Source organism: Lissotriton helveticus, chromosome 7 (assembly GCF_964261635.1).
Source record: "Lissotriton helveticus chromosome 7, aLisHel1.1, whole genome shotgun sequence".
In the NCBI taxonomy this organism is placed as follows: Eukaryota; Metazoa; Chordata; class Amphibia; order Caudata; family Salamandridae; genus Lissotriton; species Lissotriton helveticus.
The window spans coordinates 564223954-564247147 of record NC_136068.1 but is presented as its reverse complement, the minus strand read 5'-3'; the positions used below and the strand labels follow the sequence as shown (position 1 = coordinate 564247147).

The 23194-nt window shown below is 46.8% G+C and overlaps 1 protein-coding gene across 6 annotated transcripts in view; it reads right to left on the bottom strand.

Annotated features, from left to right (window-relative positions):
- Positions 1-23194, bottom strand: part of TEP1 (telomerase associated protein 1) — a 1162857-nt gene that overhangs the window by 117024 nt on the left and 1022639 nt on the right. For all 6 annotated transcript variants that reach the window (XM_078652640.1, XM_078652638.1, XM_078652642.1 and 3 more), the window contains one exon: positions 4096-4217. In XM_078652640.1, the coding sequence (XP_078508766.1) occupies positions 4096-4217 (122 nt within the window). The remainder of the gene's footprint in view (positions 1-4095; positions 4218-23194) is intronic.

The following is a 23194-nucleotide window of genomic DNA, read 5'->3' as shown; positions in this document are numbered from 1 at the left end:
ACAGTAGTTTAGAACGATTTGTTTCTAGTTGCACTTTTTAATGAACGTGTTATTTTGAAAGCAAGGAATCATCAATCTTCCTTTCAAGCTTTTCCATATACTTTTATTTAATCAGAGAACATCCTGGAAGCATTACACGTAGCCTCATATTGTTAAACTTTGCAAACGTGCGGACACATTTTTATACTGCAACCACTGTCAGTAGTGCAATCTGAGCTTATAACATTTCCTTGGAGCGCTCATCCTAACAAAGGTTTTCTATTAATGAACCATAAACACACATTTGAACAGCATTACCATATGAACACAAATATTGCCTTAACTGAGCATAATGCCCTTCCTTGATCCAAAACGTGGTACTGTAGTCTGGCAGACAAAGGGTTTGTGCTGCAGGGGGTTGGGTCTACTTGTCCCAAGGACAAACTAAACATGAAAACTTGTCCTTGATCCCAAACAATATGTCCTGGGCACCGGGCTATAGAAATTCCAAACCTCTGGATGTTGGGATGGTAAGGTCTCCTGCATGAAACTGGTATCCTAATGTTTTTCAGCAGGTCAATCTAACATATTCGCTGAGTCCATGGTAAATCTAAAGTCCAGAACTGGTGCACTAAGCATACTCTGTAGTGAAATGAGACTACCACCTATGTCTTAACCTCTTCCGTGCTCGTAACGGAACCACTCCGCCATGAGCCACGGACGCGCTGTGCTGGTGATGGAGTGGTTCCGTCACGGCCGCCCCGCTCACGCTGAAGGAATTCCGCGCCTGCGCGGATGTTCAATTGAGCGAGCAAGGCCGTGACGGAACCACTCCGTCACAAGCACAGCGCGCCCATGGCTCGTGACGGAGTGGTTCCGTCACAAGCATGGCGTCGCTGCGCGGACCCCCTCCACCCGGAGGGGGGTCCGCTCAGCGACGCCATGGAATTACCCCCCGGAACTACCGCCGCGGCCAAGAGGTTAAGAGTGTTGACATGCAGTGGTGGTGGCAGTAAATTTATTTGTGGGGATTAAAAATGTTGTCTGACTTGGTAGAGTGCACCCCACCAGGTCACTTGTGTAAAGTTCCGCTAAGATGTGACACCCCATCCTTGCGCTGTTATATTATGTATGCTGAATGCGTGTGTGCATATTGAATGTATGGTGCATATGCTATAAAGAGAGCATGATTGCTTTAGCCCTTGGGATCCACTTTGGATGGCCCTGGTTTAACATTGTACAAAATAGAGGGTGGACACAGCTTTCCCAGACAGTGGAGGAATAATGCCTACAATCCTGAGACTGGAGGGTTGAGAGACACACACTGAAGTTAGAAAGAGTGGAGGCAGGGCTACACTTAGAAATTCAACGTTGTAAAGGAGTTGCCAATAGGGGAGAGCTGGGGTCCTGGGTGTCTGCAGTTTCTGTTAAATGTAAGGCAGTTTCTTGACAGGCCCGGCCCCTTTTCCTCCCCCAGATTACTATATGCAAAAGGCTGATGACAGCCAGGTGCAGCACTGTCACACTGCCCCCTGCTTGGAGCTAGCATCTATATACCTGATGTGAGACCCATTCCCTTACACAAAGGGTGTCTTTAATACAACCAGAAATTACATCTGAAGGTGAACCACCCAAAACATGTCCTGTGACCTTAATAGTTGATCCACATTGGATCAACTATTGTAAACAAGGGTAAATGTGGGACCCAAGCCATACCTACCTTGATCCAGGTTTCTTCTTGACCAAGGATGGAGTGTAGCACAGAGTACTAAGGAACTGCTTTGTGGCCAGAGCTGGTGTTTGCCTGGCAATCAACCTCCTAGAGGAGAGGAGACATCACCTGAAGTCTGCACAACTTGCTGGAGGAGATGTGCGTCTGCCTGGGGCCTAGAAGGAGTGTGTCTGGCCTTTCAGGATGAAAAACTGACCAGGAGGCAAAGCCCTGCCTTTTCAACCTGTGAGGAACACCCATAATAGGCTGACATGTGTGGGAGTGTACCCAGTGCTAACCAAAGCTGAGCGAGTGACCCGCCTGTATTCCCCTAAGTGGTTCAGTTGGCAAAATATGTGAAGAGATATTGACTTTCATCTTCAGTGTGCAGTCTGCTATCTCCATTGTGACCTGAGGAGCCTGCTTGCTTCCACTGATGAGCTGTGTCCAGACATCATTATACCTGCAGCTAAGGACTCTCTGAAGGCCATAAGTGCCAAGAAGAGAGGATTGCTGATACCTACCTACTGATCTGCATCGTCAGTTTGTCGCCACTGTCAACAAGCTGTGTGCCAGACGTCATCGCTGCTGCAGCAGAGGACTCCCTCAGTGGCAGAAAGGCTGAAACTGTCAAGGAGGGATGACTACTGAGCCTGGCCTGCCACACCACAAATCTGACTTGGCTTGAAAGGTGAGGCCACCTTCGAGACAATGCTCCTAGTGCTGGAAGGCTCTGCCGTGTGCCAGTTTAGAGCACAAGACAACTACCACAACTCTGAGCAGCACTGCGCCCAGGCAGGTAATGCAAGTCAGTGTCTGAAACAGAGACTGTACCTTTCACCAGAACTGTGTAGTTAAATTCAGCCTTTGTGTTTCCCAAATATTTAACAAGCTACAACACTGAATGGGCCTATGGATTCCCCACATTGGGCCACTGATCATACAGCCATAAAAATGTACTCACATCTCAGCTGATTCTTGACGGAGACTCCCCCAAGTAATTGTCCAGCAGGGATGGGAGGGAACTCCAGACTATCAGAAGAGTGCTGTGGTAGGGCAGGAATCATCACCCCTGATCAGAAATCTGGGTGAGGGTGAGCACAATGCACGCTGGCTAATAGTACATAGCAATTAGAGTCCTGTAAGGGAGCTCAATTACTGTGTGTACTATCATGTCTATTGTGCTAATGAAGTGCTTCTATTTTTATAAGAAAAGCACTGAGCTGTACAGCATCTCATGGTGTTCACTGGATGAGTGTTTAATTACCGAGTTCTTGTCCCCCCCACCTCACACCCTATCCTGAGAGTCAACAGTGGGAATGAGTCACCTGGCCCAGTTTTCAGAGCTATTGTTTGTTGGCCCCAGAACACCAGAGGCAAACAAACTCTACCACTACTTTTGTGACCCAGTGGTCTCTCTCTGACCGTAGGTCCTCCTGAACAGGCTCTGACACTATGATCACCCAGCCACCTGTCTTGCAAGACAACAACCAGGCTTTGCTGTACAGCAATAACTTAGCCTTCATACTCCAAGTAAATGCAGTTACTAAGAGTGTCTCCCATCACCCGCGCTTGTGGTGAAAGATCGTCCTGTTCATGCTTCTCCCCCCAAAAAGCATCTTGATACTGGTTGTAGTGATCTCCTACCTGAAATACTGTGGCACTATGCATTCTGGTCTGCCATGATCAACACTGAGTAAGCTTCAAATTGTTGCGAACCACACTGCTTGACCTTTGCTCGATCCAAGGCGCAAAGGTACCATCACATCAACTTGAGTTTGCTTTACTGGTTTTTGAGCACAGTTCACAAAGGTTACTCCATTATAACACCTGAGGCTACCTATCCAAACTTTGAGATCAACTTCACTGAAGATTCTGTATATCAATCCAAATAACCTCCTAAAACATCGATGCAGAGCTCTGCTTGAAGTAGGCTCTGTTCTCTGGAAGGTTTTCTCAGTCCATCAACACTTGTGGACAACTTCTTAAAGTTCTCTAGAGCTCTGAAGATACACCACTTTCTCTCAGGCTTCAAAACCTTGTATTAAAACCCAACCCATGAGAACTGTTTATATCTATCCTTGACAAATTCACAGTTGTCATTTAAAGGCCTAAGACTGGCATCTCTATCTCAATGAAAGCTTTTCCATCTTTTTCTGCAATGCCAAAGTTTGCGTTGACAGGTTTCACACCACCTCTTCCTAAAACCGGTCTGTGTCACCAAGTACCCATTTTACCTCACAATGCTGTAAGATGGCAGTACTCTGGAGTGGCACTTCACAAAAAAACAAAATAAATAAATAAATACTAGAGTTTACCAAAAATAAGCAAAATGCTACACTCACATAGTTTGGATTAAGCAACTCTCCATTCTTTTAAACCATAATTCTTTTCCCCACACCTACCTGACGGAATTCTGATCAGGGCGAGCTTCCAAGTCCCATCGGGTGACTTCATGGTTCATTGACACAACAAAGAAACTGCTTTGCGAAGTGAAGAGGATATTGCTGATCGCTTGCTCGCTGGCCTGGAAAAAGAAAACAGTCTATTTCTTAAATAACAACATTCAGACATGGCAAAAAGGCTGCTTGAACACAAAGTGAAGGAATGCCCATGGTGCCAACCTACAGCGCACAAAGTATAAAGGACAAACAAAGAGACAGGATGGACGGATGATGGATAAGCTTGAATCTTAAACTCTGAAACTTGCACTTTGAGCATTCCAATGTTGCCACTGAAGATAGGGAGCAGCCATAGGAAAACTAGTCTTGCCCCCCATTACAAAAGAGGCAGAGCCGCCCAAACTGATTGGTGTTATTTGTGTTCCCTTTCAGACGCAATATTACCAATGAGTTTCAGCCTTATTTAAAATCATCATTGAACCTCAGCATGAGTCTCTATGTCACAGCAAGCTACAAGACACACATGTGAATACCCTTGCCACTTTGGGTGACTACCTGGGAAAGACAAAGTAACTACAAATATATGCAGAATAATTCAAGCACTGCCATCTAGAAATCTTTCTTTAGCAGAAGACAAAAACAAATAAAAAAAGATCTGTGTTGAATTCAGGGCAGCAGAGCAGTGAGGGTGATGCTAGAATCAATGTATAGTTTTAGGAAAAAGCAGCAAAATAAGCATGCGAGTTGAACCAGTTGATTTACCTACTGATAGCTTTGGATGACCAGAAGTAAGGTGGAGCGGTCAATGGAGAATATGAGATGTTTACCGGTTATCGTAATCAGAACCAGAAATAGTGACACAAACATTTTTCCATAATTTTTCCTTGGAAGATCCACCTTGACAGGTGAAAATTTTAAATAATGGAAATATAAATATCACTGAAGTTGACACATTTGACTAACAGAGGAACTGGTCTTTTTGCACTACTGAGAACATATTTTCACAAGTCAAGTAAGACATTGGTCTGTAATGGAAAGTGTTCAAGTATTTGAAATGTCGCCCTCAGGACAGACCAATGGTAGATATACAAATTTCAAAACCATAAGATACACCGGTGCATTTTCCAAACAGGCATTTGCTCTGAATGACAGTGCAAAAATTACACTTTCCTACAATTGGTCAGTACAAAATTACCTGACAATGCAAATTGGGACATTAAAAGTACTGAACAACAGTGATGCAATTTACATATACCTGCCCCGTGTTTGGAATTGGATCTAAAGATTAGAGAGACTATATGATAAGTTCTATGTGATGCGGAAAAAAACATACATTTCCACCCTATTAAGAAGTATGCAAAGTTTTACTGTGTCAATTGTCGTTGACATACATTATGCACTGGATACAGTACAAACGGTGTGTGTTTTAGCCAAGCTGAACGATTTTTTTGTTTAACTATTTTTACTATAGTATTTGCAGGTAACGGTTACTCAAACAACTGGAAAGCTAAAAGACAGAAATGATGAGACAACTCTCAGAAGTTCTTTGATATGTAAGTTTGAGATAAATTCCATGTATGTGTGAATGTCCTCAATTTATAAAGTAAGTTATTAATTCTGTTGGGACGGGAGGTACAAGTTACTTTTTTTTTTTTTTTGTAACAGATTTTATTAGTTTTGCAAGAAACCATTTAAGCCACCATGAAAAGGCCACCATGTCGCAGATGGCTCATGCTGCCACAGGACAAAAGCAAAAATTGAATACACATCTTCCCTTTAAATACCCGTAAATACCCTTCCCTCCCTCCCTCCCTCCCCCCCTCCCCCCCGCCAGTGCGCCTTATGTAGGTCGAATGGGAGTTTAGTAGTGAACTACCCATCTGTACAGCTGTGTAACCACCTAGGATCAAATGTACCAACATGATAAAGTGCTTCCATTGGAGAGTCAGAGCCCTATAGCCCCTTCCAAAGTTGCAAACGCAATCAATCCTTGTTCGTCGTCGAGCTCTCCCCCAATCTACCCGCACCCCTCAGTCTCACTCAACACTCTCTCCACCTGTCTGGCGCCGGCAGAGACCCCCCGATTAGTCTCAGTGTCGGTACTCTCCCCTCCCTCCTCCTCCTCGGAATCTGCAGATGGGGTCCGCAGTTCAGTCACCAGTGCCTCCCACGCTCTCGCCGTCTCCAATGCCTTTTCATTATTCGCGCGCCTAGCTAACTGCAGGCGGAGGGTGCCCTCGCTGTTCACCCAGGTCAAGAAGCTCGTCCGCCACCTCTGGTAGTGGGGGCCCGTTCTAGATTTCCAATGCATGGTGAGCTCCCTTTTTGCCATGATCAGCCCCAAGTCGCAGAATTTACTAGTAACTTTGGTTCGTGAGGTATGGGGAAACCAAAGCAGCAAACAAGTGGCCATCTCAGCCTCCAGCGTCCGCCCCGCCACATGATTCAGACACGTCACGACCTTTTCCCAATAGGATCCTAACCCTGCACAGGTCTAAAACATATGCCGGAAATCGGCACCATCCACAGCGCACCTCGGGCATGTTGAATGGGGTACCCCAAAGTACCTCAAGATCTTAGCCGGAGTCAGGTACGCCCTATGAAGGGTGAAAAATTGTACCAATTGGAACCGGGCATTGCGCGTACCCTTCCAGGCTCGCCGCAATAGGTGGGGCCACATCGATTCCGGTATGGGCCTGCCGATGTCCGTCTTCCATTTACCCTTTAAGGTATCTAGCGACGATAAGCGTTCAGTCGAGAGACGTCGGTAGAGGCAAGTGGCGGCCTTAAAAGTGCCTGCCGCCATGGTGACATACTGGCAGCCCAGTGAGGTCGGAGGTTCCTGCAGCCCCGTTTTCCAGCGGCGCTGCAGTCCCGCTACCAACGCAGCATGCAATAAGTAATCACCTCGTGGCAACCCAAACGTGGTTTGTAGGTCCTGAAAGGACAGCAACACGCCATCTCCATACAGGTCTCCCACCATATGTAGGCCCAGCTCCTCCCAAACTGCCAGTGCAGCCCAATTACCCCCGTGGGGGAGGGCCGTGCACATGCCCAACGGTATCTCCGGGGCATATGGAGAGGAACAACGAACTCGTTTCTGACTCCGGTTCGAGCAGAGGCGGAGGGTGCGCTCCTCAAGAGTGAGCTGGCTAAATTCGATCTTCTGCTGGAGAATTACGAAGGACAACACGTGCCGGGGGATCACTCTACCACAGGGACCCTCAGGACCCCGGAACTCCCGAGCCACCACCAACGTAAGCCACAGAAGCTGCGCCGCCAGGTAATACCATTCAAAATCAGGCTCCGCCAGTTCCCCATCAGCCCGCGGACGCATCAGGGTGGCAAGCGCGACACGCCGGCTACCTGCACCCCAGAGGAAACCCGTAGTCATAGCCCGAAGCGTCCAGAAGACCGCGGTCGGGATCCACACAGGTAATGTGCAGAAAAAGTAGAGCAAACGCGGCAGCGCCACCATCTTTAAGAGTGCCACTCGACCCGCAACCGACAGAGGGAGAGAGCTCCAAAAGGCCATACTTCCCTTCAGGCCTCTTATCGCCTTGTGCACATTACCGTCCAAGAGATCAGACTGTGTATGATAAATACGGGTGCCCAGATAAGGCAGGCAGCAGGGTTCCCACCTCAGGTCCTCCCCCGCCGAAGGCTGCCGCCCAGTTGGGGTCAAAGGGAATAGGCAGGTTTTGGTCCAATTCACACACAGGCCTGACAGCCGACCAAACCGCCGGAGCAGCTCTCTGGTGCCCCGTATGGCCTCATTTTCACCGGATAAGAACATCAGTAGATCGTCGGCGTATAGAGAAATGTAATGGGCCTCTCCACGCAACAACAGGCCTTCATATGACCTCCCCAATCTAGCATGTGCAGCCAGCGGCTCAATCGCGAGTGTAAACAACAGCGGGGATAACGAGCAGCCCTGCCGGGTGCCCCTCCACACCTGGTAACCCGCAGATATGGTCGACCCCGTTTTAACCCTGGCGGAGGCCGAGTTGTACAGTAACGCTGTCCACTGCACAAACCGATCTCCCAAGCCGAACTCTCTTAAGACCTGAAACATATACGGCCACTCCACGCTGCCAAAGGCCTTCTCAATATCTCCGGAAAGCATAACAGCGTTCAGAACATCCTGGCAACCCCCCTCCATAACTCTGAGTAATCGGCGTATACACGTCGCCGTGTTCCTGGTAGGGATAAAGCCCGCCTGGTCTGGGTGTACCAAGGTTGTCATGTGCTCCAGAAGCCGGGTCGCAAGAATTTTACTGAGTATTTTATAATCCACTGTAAGCATGGAGAGCGGGCGATACGCTGAGCGCATACTGGCGTCTCCGCCCTTCTTCAGCAATGGTATGATAATCGCTTCTCTGGTAGATGCAGGCAGTCTCCCCAGGTCCCAAGCCTCCCTATATACCAAGACCAGTCTGGGCGCCAGGAGATCCACATATTTGACGTAAAACTCCACCGGGAGACCATGTGTCTGATCGCAGTCTGAATTTCACCCAGGGAAATAGCCTCGCCCAACCTGTCTCCCTAATCTGGAGTTAACCGTGGGAGCCGAGCCGCTGGGAGGTACAAGTTACTTACCTTCAATAACACTCTTTCAGCAGGCTCCACACCTTTTGAATACTTCCCCAGGCTTCAGACAAGATCGCCATTTCGCTCTAGAAAAACGTTCAGAGTCAATAAAGGTGTCACTCCCGCACGTCAACGTCAAATGCTTTTGAGGCAGCCTGTGCCCCTAGCTGCAGAGCTCCAGCAGCTAATGGGCTTCTACCTGTGTGCAGACGCCTAAACTTGGCATTGTTTTAAATGTACAGAGCCCAATTCACAGAATGGGGAGGATAGGAGTGTTGGTGAGGAATCTGCAGTCAGACAGAATCTCTAAGAACAGCTAAATAACTTGTTCTTCTGATAAGACTTCTAACCACAAATGACTCGCCTTTTGAGTAGATACCAAAGCAATACCTATTCAGAGGTCGATATCTGAATTGGATCACACCAAAAAGTCCTTTGGGACCAATCAAGTGAAATGCTCTTTTCTTAGAACCTGGCTGTCCAGACAGTAGTGCTTCTTGAATGTATGGAGAGACACCCAACAAACGCCCAGAACAGTAATCTGCATGCCAAGGCAGCGGTAGCAGCCTTGGCTTTGTTAGAATGAGCCCATACCCATACTGGGGACTGCTTTTGGCCAATGCATACCACCTCTTGCTGATCGTCCACTTGGGGCTGCTATTTGGTACCATCGACGTAAAAGCTCAGTGCTCTTTTTGGGCTTAGGTGATGAAGTCTCTCTTCATCCTCCTCCTTACAGGGGTGAGGCAGAGCATAGAACACAGGTAAGGGGATAATTTGACTGACCAGGAATGGAGTCACTACTTTTGTGAGAAAGTCCGAGTACGCAGAACCAGTTTGCCTGAAAAGGAGGAGGTATACATCAGTTTGAGAACACCTACCCATCATACCGCTGTTACGGGAACGAAGAATTGTGGGTGAAAAGCAAAAGAAGACAGCTGTGCCGCAGCTCAAAAAGAGTGCACAGCAAATGTGTGAGGATCAAGCTCAGATCCAATTGTGGTATAACAAAGAGAGAAAGAGTAAACAAATGTTGGAGTCCATTTAAAAAATGCATCACAACATGTGATTGAAATAATGAGGGCTGGTCTGACAAACGTAAGAAGGCTGAATGATCCATGAGATACCCTTCAACTGTGTCTAAAACAAAGCCTTGCTGGGCAAGGGACAGATAAACAATAAAATATCAGACAACCTGGCCTGGAGGGTGTCTATCTGCCGTGTACCTCACTAAATTACAAATGTATCCCAAAGTCAGACAAATGCAGTTTTTTGTCCAAGGTGCCCCTGGCCACCAAGATGACATCAGCCACCTCCAGAGAAAGGTCAAAGGTGGTCACCTAGTGCCGCCCAGTCTCCAAATATGAAGGTGGAGATTGCGCAGGTGTAATACCCTGCCCCGTTGCTGTGACATCATATTTTCCCAGAGGGGCAGCCTTATCAGAGGACAGATGCCCATGCCCAGGAGCTCTGGATACCATAGTCTCCCTGCCCAATCCGAAGCCTCCAGTTGTTTCTGATCTTTCTCAAAACTCAGGGCAAGAGAGGTATCGGTGGGATGGAGTACGGGAGCCCCACCATGGGAGAGGGTGAGGGAGAGGGAGAGGGAGAGGGAGAGGGTGAGGGTGAGGGTGAGGGAGAGGGTGAGGGAGAGGGTGAGGGAGAGGGTGAGGGAGAGGGTGAGGGAGAGGGAGAGGGTGAGGGTGAGGGAGAGGGAGAGGGAGAGGGAGAGGGAGAGGGAGAGGGAGAGGGTGAGGGAGAGGGAGAGGGTGAGGGAGAGGGTGAGGGAGAGGGAGAGGGAGAGGGAGAGGGAGAGGGAGAGGGAGAGAGAGAGAGAGAGAGAGAGAGAGAGAGACAGACAGACAGACAGACAGACAGACAGACAGACAGACAGACAGACAGACAGACAGACACACACACACACACACACCTTGGGAACTCAAATGTTCTTTGTGGTGGTGAAGAGATCGAGCCACGGTTGTCCCCATTCAGGGAAGCTACTTCTGTGTTTAACTGCCACTTGTGATCCACTAAGTGTCGATGGTTGAGTTGTTCTCCTAGGTGCTCGAAGATCTCACCAGGTGTGCTTCACTAATAGGAAGATTAAACCATTGCTAGACGCACAGCAACTCGTGGCACAGGAATCGCAACCACACGCTGACCTGTTTGTTGCAATACCACATGGATGTTCAAAGGCAAGCAAGCTTTCAATGCCCAGCAACTGGCTTTCAGCTCAAGAAGCTTGATGTGGAACCAGGCCTCCAACACAGACAAGAGGCCCCTGATCACCTCTCCCAGGTGGCCTCATCCACCCAGAAGAAATTAATCAATCACCACTGTTAGCTGCATCTGGGGCAAGGAGACGGGTCTGCCCCAGTCAAAGTCGAGAAACCACCCTTGTATCTCTTTTGCAGTCTTCTCCAAGATCAGGCCTTGGAGAGATCCCCTTCATTTTTATTTATTTATTTTATTTTAAAGGTTTTATATAGAGCTGGCTAGACCCGGAGGTATCAGAGCGTTTTACATGAGCATCAGATCATAGTTACAGGTTACATTGTTACAAAGGTTAGAGCATGGCAACATAGTTACTTGTAAGGTCAAGATAAACAATAAGCACAAATACGTAAGGGGAAAAGCAGGCAAGGGGAAAGATTCAGCGGAGGGGGGAAGGAGATGGGGAAGTAGACAGGTAATGAAGTCAGGAAAGAGGAGGTTAGGGTGAAGGACACCGCATGTAAAGAGGAGGGGGCAGGGCGATGGGGACACAAACCGGTAGGCGAGTCAAAGCAACGTCCAAAGTCCAGTAAGCTGTGATCCCAGGGGAAGTGGTATCACTTCCCTATATCTGTTGCGGGAGGCTCCCTTTACGCAGTGGACTCTCTCAGAGGGGTCTCTGAGACTCCAAGGCCTACACACTGGATCCTTCCCCAAAAAGATGAGAGGGAGTGCCTTGGCAAGGGGTGCCATACCATACCTCAGCTGTGAGTGTCTCCCTTGGCGCAGTGGACTCTCTCAGCAGGTATGCTGAGACTCCAGAGTATAAATATTGGATCTTTCCCCAACATGGGAAGAAGGAGTTCTTAGTCAAAGGGCACAAAGGACAGGGGGCTAGGCAGACTAGCAGGCAAGGTGAGAGATTTAGGGGAGAGTTGATTAGGAGCTAGGAAGGTAGACAAAGAGAGAAAAGTACTAAATGGGAACAAATTTAATTAATGAGATATTATATAGCGCTGGCTAGACCCGATTGAATCAGAGCTCTTTACATGAGGGACAATAATGTTGCAATTTACATCAGTTAAAAGTTACATAAGTATCAAGAGAAGCATTTAAAGAACATAGGGGACAAGGTGAATGGAGCAAGGAAGGGTAAGGGGATAGGGTAAAGGGGTAGGAGGAAGATAGGACGTAGAGACGAGGCGAAAATCTGCCCAAGGTCAGGTTGGGTAGGTGATGGCAGGGAGGGGGAGTCCACAACCCATCTCCTCTTTAGCTATATGGTAGCTCCACCGGGCATCAGCCAAATCGCTAGGTCTCCACAGTCTGGGGTAAGTTCTGCAGGGTCCAAGTCCTGATGTGTAGGCAGGTTAGGGGATAGGTTCAAGGTCTGGTCAATGTCCAATTGTTGTCCCAGGGAAGTAAAACAACGTGTAGGGGACCACTATGGAAGCCATCTTGGGGTCAGGCAGGGGAATGTACTGTACACTGGTGGCCATCCTAAAGTCAGGCATCAGACAGTTAAAGTCAATATCCAGGACAGCGGCCGCCAGAAAATAACAAATCCAGCGTGCACACACCATCAGACGCACAGACATGCACAAGCACACACCAATGTGAGCACAGACTCTCATATGCGCACAGACGCACACAGACAAGCACTTATACAGAAACATCCAAGAACACAAGCACACATAAATCGCATGCTCTAATACAAAAACACCCAAATACATGCACACGCAAACACCATCACATGCACAAGCAAACACTAATGCGCTCACACTCATACACGCAGACACGCACAAACACAAAAACACAAGCACACATACAATCACATGCTCCAGAACAAAAATACCCAAGGACGTACATACAAATACATGCACACACACACACACACACCATCACATGCAGACATGCACAAGCACACAACAAATGTGCCCACACACTCTCATACGCGAACAGAGGGCGCACATACAGAAATATCCACACGCACAAGCACACATACAATCCCATGCTCTAATACAAAAACACATAAATATATGCACACACCATCCCCCGCACAGACATAAGCACACATACAGAAACATCTGCGCGCTCAAGCACACATAGAATTCTTGATGTCAACTGAGGGTGTAAGGACGTCGTCCAAATAAACATTTTTTTCCTAAACATTGTTTAAATGGTCATTGAATCTTCAACTTATATAAATATTCACTCCTACAACCTTCCAGGAGTAACTTTGGTTAAACACGGGTAAACCCCACCCAAGCATTCCAATGCATCAAGAATGCCATTAATTCATATTTTCACTTTTAAGGTATTACAAAAAATCCTTCCCGTCTGGAGTAAGACATCTAGAAAGCCCTTTCATAAAAAATAAAAAAAATACATAACAAAACATTTCCGAATGTACATTAGCATATCCTAGCATGTTTATCTTCCAAAAATAATATATCAACAGTACTCTTATTTACACTACACCCCACGTATCTTCAGCTGACATTCCGGAAAGGCCTGGGGGACTGAACCTTCAACTTTACGAAATAACAGTAAAATACACATCCCTGCCCCACCTTCACCCTCGAGTCAATGCTGTTCCTCCTTGTTGTTGTAAATAAGGAGTCCATGCAGTCTCCTGGGCGGCCAGCGAGTGGCGCAGCAGACTGTTCAATGGAAGTTTGCAAAGTCTGCTGCTGACCTCGGACGGTCCATGGTCCTGAACTAGGTTGGCAATGGAGGGTCTGCAGTTTAGTCCATGGGGGGGCACTGGCGCCTTCAGATCTTCCTGCAGAGCTTGCATAAGCCACCTGCTGTACTTGACCAGCAGGATACTGAAAGCCACCAGTCCTCACTGAATCCAGGACAGAGGCTGAAAGATCGAGATCGTAGCCTGAATAACCTGGAATCTCTTTCCAGGGGGAAAGACAAAAAAAATGGTGTCCTTAATGGCTTTGATGAAAGGGAGAATCTGAGTAGGCCGCATTCAGGAGTCAATCATCAAGATAGAGGAAGACTGGGACTCCTGACCCCAAAAGATGTGGTGCCACGACTGCCATCATTTTCGCCTGATGCCTAGGGAAATTCTAAGGTAAGGAATCTACAAGTAACAGTCTCGATCAGATCACGAGGTCAGTGGGTGCCACAACCAAAGCCATAAAACAGTTAGGAACCCTTCTGAGGCTGATAGGGCTGTCTGTATGGGGTACCCCCACAAGCCATGAAAAAATTGGAAAGGTTGATATGGTTGGTGTAGAGAAGCCAACAAGCCCAAGGAGAGTGCTGTGGCCCTGCTTTACTTTAACGCTCAAGCACGGACTCCGATTTATCCAAAAAAAAGGAAACTCCTATCAAAGGGTATGTCCATAAGATATGACTGAAAATCGCCAGAGAAACTCATAGATCTCAACCAGGCATGTCGACGGATAGCTACGCTACTGCAAATGGGCCAACCAATGGAAACAGTGGTATCCAGGCCACAACGGATGGTAAATTTAGCAGCATCACAGCCATCCTGTATAGCATGGGTCAGTACAGGATGAAGGTCTTCCGGGACACCAGGGAGTATGTGAGCTATAGACTCCCAGAGAACATGAGAATAGGGGACCAAAAGGCAACTAGCATTGACTGACCGGACAGCCAAACTTGTGGAAGAAAGCACCCTTTTCCCAAAGGTATCTACTATCTTAGACTACTAGGGGAGTAGTCGGAAAGGCATTTGGGTTTGTTCTGCTGGTGGAAGCTTGCACCACCAAGCTCTCGGGGGAAGGATGTGGACAACAAAGCAGGGTCACAGGGCAGGACGATGGCATTGTGCAATCTGGTGAGACCAAGATAAAGTTTGGCATAGGCCCCTAAGAGGCTGTTGGTGTGGGCCTCATTAAAGGGCAACAGAGGCTCAGTATTGGTATGACCCAGTTGGAAAACTACAGTTAGATCGTTCGTTTTGACCTTTAAGGTTGGGAGCTGGAGGTCGAGACCCTAATTTTCCCTCTGTATAACCATTGCGAAAGGAGGCACTTTTCTCAATGGCATTGCCTGAAGCTGCAACGTTTCTGGTGTCAGGACAGGTATCGAGACCACTGGCATCCTGGAGGTCAAGTTTTCTTCATGGTAGGGTTGCCCAAACTCATCTCCTGCATCATACTGATTTACAGAGCCTGTCCCAAATAAAGATTGTAAAGTATGAGACCTGCTCTGCGGAACCCAGATTTTGAGCAGCTCAAGTGGAGCGGGTAAAGGCTGTAGCTCAATGGACATTGAGCGTAGCCTCGGTCAAGTTCAGGGCTGCACCAACTTTGAGTCAGAGAGCACAATGGGCTGTGCCTTGTCCTCTAGTATTGATGGAGTTTGCACTCAGGTAGACGTTCCTGGAACCGGTGTGGATTGTGAAGCTAGAGAAGGAGACAGCAAAGGCATTAAAGAGAGGCCTAGTGATGGATTCAGAAGGTCCAACAGGTGCGAAGGGCGAACCTGCCAGTGGTATCTCAGATGTAGTACGTCTCGGCTCTGGGGGGCCCACAGGTAAGCCAGTAGGAGTCGGAAGGGATCCAAAAAGTCACTGCATGACCTCATGAAACTTTTGGATCTGCCTCAGTGTCGGAGACGACCCCGAAAACTCAGGGTTGTACTGGGACAAGTTGCAGGATTGGTAACTACCTCGAATGACTTTGAGAGCGACATTGAGAGGCATGGCAATGCCCTCACCCCTTCTCAGGTGTAAGAGTGGCACCAGGGAGCTGAGCCCTGCTTGGACTTTTAATGTTATTTCATCGACGTACCCGAGGATTTGGAGCACAACGATTGGCATGGGGTTCAGCTTCTGGACTGTGAACGGGACTGACCTTTGGCCTAGGACCGGTCATGAACCATGGTCTTCCGATGCTTAGTGATGTAGAGCTTCACCTCATGCTCCCGAATGGCCTTCGGATGCATCAACGCAGGCTTTGGGCTCGTGAGCTGGCCCCAGGGACCACATGCAAACCTGATGGGCATCTGTCCCAGACTTTGAAGGGCAACAGTCCCTAGAAGGTTAAAACCCTGTCACCTTGAGGGGACATTTCCCTTGAACACTGGATTTTGATGTAAACATAGATGATAGGTAGCGCCGGATTTGAGTTTAGTGGCGCGTAAAGAAAGTAATAGACGTCAGTGTACGATAGTGACACCTATATTGGCTCCACTTGTCATTTCTGGAGCGGAACAGTCAGTGAGGAGACATGATGCATCTGGCGCCACATTGAGGTACTGCAAAGAAGTTTCCAGATCCAGTTTGAAAGTTTTTTTAAAAGGCAAAGAATCTGCAGTTAAAAGTCTCTATTGGAATATCCCCTGCATGACGTGCGGTTGTGTTCCCTGCCATGCGTACCTAAACTACATTGATCCCGGGCACGCATTGACCTGATCTTTGACAATGACAGGTTCTTAACCTTGCTCTGAACCGGGAGGGACACACCAAGTACACCTTTGTAGCGACAGAGGACTTCCATCCCTGTTTTCATGTGTGAAGCATGGTGGTGGCAGCATACCGTGGATGGATAATTATAGTCACAGGCTATTTTTCGAGACATGATTGAGTGCTTAAAGGCCCATTCATCCTATGTTCTGCTGCTCACGAAAAAACCGAAATCCTGAACACTAACATCTTGTTCACTGTACATTTGTGTGTGTGCTACAAGTGATACAGGCATGCGGGTTCTAATTTGGATGCTCACAGATGGGAACAGAGTAAAATATGGAGGAGAGGTTGCTTTCCCCCAACCAACAGCATTTGTGTATTGACGGCATCTCCCAGATGGGAGGGGGGGGGACACCAGACGCGGTAGTGAGGAAAGAGGAGACAGGCATCGTTAGAAATGCCAGGCCCTTCCTGATACCCTAGGATGTAAATGACTCCGACTGTAGCTAGGTAGATATCAGGGGGTGCAGGGTAAGGCCTTTCTCTAACAATCTGTTGTTAGAGAAAGGAGAGGCACAGATTATGGTCTTTCTTTCTAATCTCTTCAAGGAGGGGCCATAAATAGCTGGGTGCAGCTTGCTCACACCTCTTTGTACTTCTGTGTTGGGCTAGGAGAGTGTCCTGCTGGGCAGACCATCAGAGCAGACAAAGAACAGATCTGGAAGGTGGCCTGGGCTGGTCACATGAAAGGGTAATCAACCAAAAGCGGTTCCAAGGAAGCAGACCTGGAATACACATCCTCCATCTGTGAAACCACTATAAAGATGGGAGCTCAAAATTTAAGATTTACAATCCTTCATTACCATTTCCTTCACCGCACATATTTCACACCAGTGTTGTTGCATAGAGAAGATAAGAGAAAAAAATCATTTGAGTCACAGATATCATGCGCCGGAGGCCTCCTTCCTTCATTTAGCTTGGTTTTACCCTGAGGTGTATGACTATTGGGCATGTGAGAGCACCATAGTGCAGATTCCCCTGGATGTAGTTCCTTTGGTGTGTTTTTTGGGGGATGTCAGGTGCCTTAAATGGCAAAAAATGGCCTATAAATTCCTTCACCTGATACTTTCATTAGCCAAGCAGAGGTTGCAATTGCCTGAATGGCACAAGGGGAACAGAGTGTGGACCGTTGGGTGGCTTATACGGTTGAATGGGCTACGGCTGAGAAGAATCGGTTGAAACAGTGTTGATGGGATGAGAGGACCCAAGAGGATGTTGAGGTCTGGTTGGGATTACTGGATTGATTTACGAATCCTGAAGGGGAACACTCTACCACCTCATCGGAGGATGAAACGTCTGTGGATACGTCTGCGGCATGACTTGGTAATACTGACATTTGTGGAGAAGGTTAGGAGCCTGGGAGTGTGTGTGGGTGGGATGATACTGTCCTGGGCTTGTACTGATGTGTGCTAGACTTCTTTTTGTTGGCATATTTCATTGATGCTACTGAGAAAAGTTAACCTGTACTGTGAAAGGATGGTTCGTGGTGAGCAGTTGGGGGCCTGTTGGGGCTGTTTTGTTGTTATACTGAAGCAAATAAAAGGTCAATTCAAAAAACAAAAACAAAGATGGGAGCTCAAGATCCATCGTGTTTGTAATTGTGGTCTCTTCTACCAAGGAGGGCGTACTACACAGAGTACTCTAGAAATACTAAGCAGTCAAGGGTTGGTGTCACAGGGAAAGCCAAATCCATAAACGTATCACAAAAATCTATCAGCTCACTCGCCATGGCAAGTCACATTTTAACGGAGCAAGCTATTTTTACGACAAACTGGTCTTTTCTGGTGTGAGAGTTCAAGCTGCCAAAGAACAGATGTATGTTTCTTTCAGCAAGTGAATGACCAATAAAGATGCCTTTAAATCTTGCTTTAACTTGTCACACAGACATGGTGACATGGGGGACACAAATTTTGCTAGGGAAAAAAGATACGACCAAACACAATCTTGTTGTAGACATGTTCAATATGGTCCTTTGGCAGAGTCTTTGACCTCTAGCCACATATACCTTACCTTAGATTGGATGCTCAAGCATTATTTCCCAGGAGGTAAGTCTGCAAACAGATTAGACCAAGAAGTCCTGCAGGACCGAATGGGCAGAAATGCCAATCACAAAGTAACTGACCGTCCAGGCAATAGATCTTGGTGAATATGTGAAAATACGCCCACTTTGCTGCCTGACAGTTGTCAAGGACAGAGACTCTGCAAGCAAACGCAGTGAAAGCAGCCTTGGCTCTGGTGGAATGCCTATGCAAACCTTTAGGGGTTTGCTTTTTGGCCAATGCAAAGCAAATCTTTATTCACAGCACTATTCACCATGAGATGGTCTGTTTCTGTACAGTTTTCCCTTTCTTCACCCGACCTACCCACAAATAGTTCATCATCCACCCGGAACTCTCTAGTACGATCATTGTAGAACGACAATGCTTTTTTGGGATGCAGGCAGTGGAGTCTCTTCTCTTCGTTAGAAGGTTGCAGCGGAGCTAAGAAAGTAGGCAAGATGTTATTTTGACCTATATGGAAAGGTGTCACTACCTTCGGAAGGAAGCAAGCGTTCTCAGAACCAGTTTGTCTGGATAGTGTGCAGTGTAAGGAGGATGCACAGAGTGTGCTTGCAGTTTGCGGATCCTCCTGCCCGATATTATGGCACCAGAAAAGGTCACTATATGGTCAGTAATCGGAGTGGGCACTTATGTAGTAGCTTAAAGGCCTTGCACATGGGAAAGGTTGGGACCAGGCTGAAGTCCCATTGGGGCATAATGAATGACCTGGGAGGAAGTAGGAACTGTAGTTCCTTGAGGAAAGGAGTCCCAACAGGTGACTTGAATAACGAAGGTTGGTCTGGCAACCTCAAGAAAGCAGATATAGCTGAGAAGTGACCCTAAACAGTGCTAAGAGCAGAACCTTGCTGGGCTAGAGAAAGAACAAATAAAACTTAAGATAAGGTGCAGAAAGAGGATCAATGCTTTTGGATGCACACCATTTGACAATCGTGTCCCAACAGCAGGCGTATGCCATCATGGGGAGGGGCATCTGGCTGCCAAAATAATGTTGCACACTTGGGGGGAAAATGTTCCCTCGGAATCTTCAGATTCATGGTGCAGCAGTCCTCTCAGGCCTTGGAGTTGTGGTCCGGCTCCAAGCACCCCGAACAAACCAAGTGTGGGTCTTTCACAGACATCTCCCTGTGCCAAGCATCACTGGGTTTGAAACCAGCTGGTTTCTTAGGATACATCCCTAGCACACCAGGAGAACTTATTTCCCTACTAAAAAGCTTGATTAAAAGTTGAAAAAAGTCAGTCAAATTGACTGGGGGTATCTCTCTCCGGATCTGCGCTGACTGGAGCGGAAAGAAAATAACTGATGCCAGCACACTGGGGTGGCATCTATATAGGTACCACACACTACACTTCTGACGTGGAGCAGAACTCTGCCATCTACAGGCAAACATGGGTACTGCTCAAGAATTCCAAGGATCTAGTCTGACACCTGGGGAAATTTATAAGGTAAGGAATCTGCACCAAAAAGTCTCTATTAGATACACATGATAGCATCCACCCAACCCACTCCTACACCCACTACAAACCATTGATTCTTAAACATCATTATGACAACAGTCCTATTATGAATACAAAAAAATGAACATGGGAAATACCAAAGTACTGAAAGAGATTAGAATATTGAGACAGTGCAAAAAAGATGTGCCCAATACCAAGAAACTGCATACTCAGCATTAGAACTAATGCAGCACAGTGTTATTGCACCCTCACTTGCACAGGTGATGTTCTGCAGCAACTGCTGGTCAATAGCAAAAACGATAAACACCAATTGATAGTGATATTATGGTTTGAGTGTAAATCACCAGGAATTAAATAAAGTTCTAGCCTCTGTGGGACAGATAGTGACTACTTTTCTCAAAATCATTGCAAACATCAGCCCGAAGGCCACAATATATTCTTTGTTTGACTTGGGAAATGGGTTTTGAAGTTGTACCCTCATTGAAATTAACAGAGTGCATACCATCTTCCACTTCTTCGGTTATCTGTATGTCTGGAATATGCTTCAACAGGTTTGATGAAGGAACCAACCATTTTTCCAAGGATAGTATTAGAAATCCTTGTCAATATTACCTGCCACAAAAGAGGCATAGCGTATGTATCCTGATTGCCAGTGAAAATGAAGTACACCTGGCTGACACTGCCAAGGTATGTCATGCATTACAGCAAGGCGGTCTAGAAAGGAAGGTCCCTCGCACAAGGCAGGCTGCCGATTATAGTGACCCTGACACTACCCACAGGTTGGTGATTTTCAATCCCTGGCTAAGGTTTATAGGTAGACAAGAAGAGCCCCCCCCCATACAAACAGGCTAGCAGTGGGTATAAGAGTGACACCCTCAAAACTTCACATCATAACGCTCTTGGACCTGTGGATGATTTGAAAGAAGGACTGCCCTGATGTCTGAAGAAGGAAGTCTGGCCCTGCTTGCCTTGAACCCAGGATCCCCAGAAGTGACTCCAAGGGTCTGCTGGTTGACCTCCAGTACGAGGTACACAGACACAACAGGCTTCCAGAGCAGGGGCGGTGGGTGACATTTCAAAGTGGTGGGGCACCAAGTGATTTGCATACAGCACCGTAGCGAGCGAGCGCAGCGTGCGAGCCCGAACCCCAAAAGGGGGGTTTGGGGGGATTAACCCCCCCCCAAGAAAATTTTGAAAAAAAAAGAAAAATCATGCATTTTCAAGCAAATTTGAGAAAGCAGGAAGGTTAATAAAGCAATTGTGAAAGTGCAGTTATTACAATAATAGATGGCATAACATAGGTAGCTGCTTATTCAGTATAACCACAGAGCTTCATTCATTCCGTCCTATTACGCTCAGGTGCTGAATTCAGACTATAAGACTTTCATGAAAATCTCAGCTCTAAGAGTAGAAGAAGTTGCACAGCAGTTGGGAAACAGCCTTCACAAAGCATTAGGAAAATGAGAGGCAATTACTTGAATGCAAACTGAAAGCAATGCATCAAGTAGTAACTTAAAGCAATGCATCCAGCAAAACAGTGCATGCAGTCAACCATACAAAAGTAAACTAAAGCAAGTGTGAACCTGTGAACCTTCACTTTGAAAGCAGGGTGCTAGTCAACAGGCCAGTCACATACATTTAAACTGAAGAAGAGTACACCTCAGCATGCAGGCACCAACATAAAAGCACCAAGTAAGTCAAACAGTTTAATGAAAGAAAAATGACTGGTCTGGGTCTGGATCGGACTTGGTACGAGCAGGATACAAAAAGTAAACGAGTAGGTGGGAACCCACTTCAAGTGAAGGAGCTGTAAGGAACCTAAGCGCACTGGTGTTGATACCAATAACAGGGCAGCTCTGGCTTTCTCAGGGTGGGTGTCAGCTGTGTGATGAAACCAGCATGTGAAGCAGTTACCTCAAACAAACTAAAACCAATGCACTCATCAAGACAAGGAGTTACATGAAATCAAATAGAAAACCACCATCAAGCCAGGTAGTCACCTAAAGGCAAATTGAAGTGACTGCACACTATGGGAAGTGCACTTCACCAGCCAGCCTATTACACTAAAGGAAAATAAAAGCAATGCTCCCAGTAAACAAGACAACATAAATTGAAAATGTTTCCCAGCAGGACCAACAGTCACAAAAAGTAAAGAAACAGAACGAAGTCAGAGGCACTCCAGGAATCCAGGAGAGTGGTCTGGTGGACTGTTCATGAAGGCTGAACCTGGTTCCCCAGAACGAAATTCGGCAGCTCTGGCGTAGTGCCACATCCCCCAATGAACACCATACTATCCCACTGAGACACCCACACTGTCTTCAGCTACAACCCAGTTGTGCCCTGCTACATATACCTGGATGCAGCTCAATTTAAATTATGCACAAGAGTGATAAGCTGCCTGGAAAAAAGTACCTTCCTGGAAAAAGCAAACCCTCATATGGATGCAAGATTAAGTAAAGCATATGAAATGTAAGTAGAACAACATGGCTACCTTAACACTTTTATACTTATTATTCAGAAATCAAGAGTGTTTTTTACTGAAACCTTAAGCACCACTACAGATCCCTGGGGGGACCAGTATCACGGTGTATTGCTTATATCCTGTGAACCGTGAGCAGTATGGTTTAAAAAGACTACATTACTCAACACAGAGCCACTGCTTGTTTTTCTTTTCTTTTTCCGGTTTCATTAGTTTTCATCCTTCCACTCCCTTATTGTTTCGAGGTCTCAGTTACTTTTCTTTTGTCCTCCACATGATAAATGCGCCTTTCTTCCCATGATTTCCAATCTTTCCCATCCCCTCCTGTGATTTAACCTCTCAGTTCCCAGGTCACCCAATACCTGAAAAGTGGAACTGGGCCCCAGGACATGTATTAAATAGCCCCACATCCTCCACTGTCTCTCATACTCAGGTACTTATGAAGTATTTGGTGACCTAAAAATGGCCACCGAGATGGACATTAGCCATGTTGAAGTACATGGCTTTGAAATCAGGCACAAGTCAAGGGTGCACATGGGTCAACAACAGACCAATTCGGTTGGCTGAAAGCCCCAATAGGTAAGTATATTGTATACAATTTTAGGAAAATCAAAATGTCTTGGCTACCACAAGACCTAAAAACATCCTTGTCAAAGTCAAATTGTGGACCGCTGTTCCTGAGTCTCTGAGAAAGTGTACCTCATTTCTTTAATTTCAGAAAAAGCTGAAGACATGGTTATTTTAAACAGCGGCTATGTCACCTTAGCTTATTGACGCGCGTATTAATAACGGTCATATACTTAATAACGGTCATATACTTAATGCCAGTTGACTGAATTGTTTGTAATG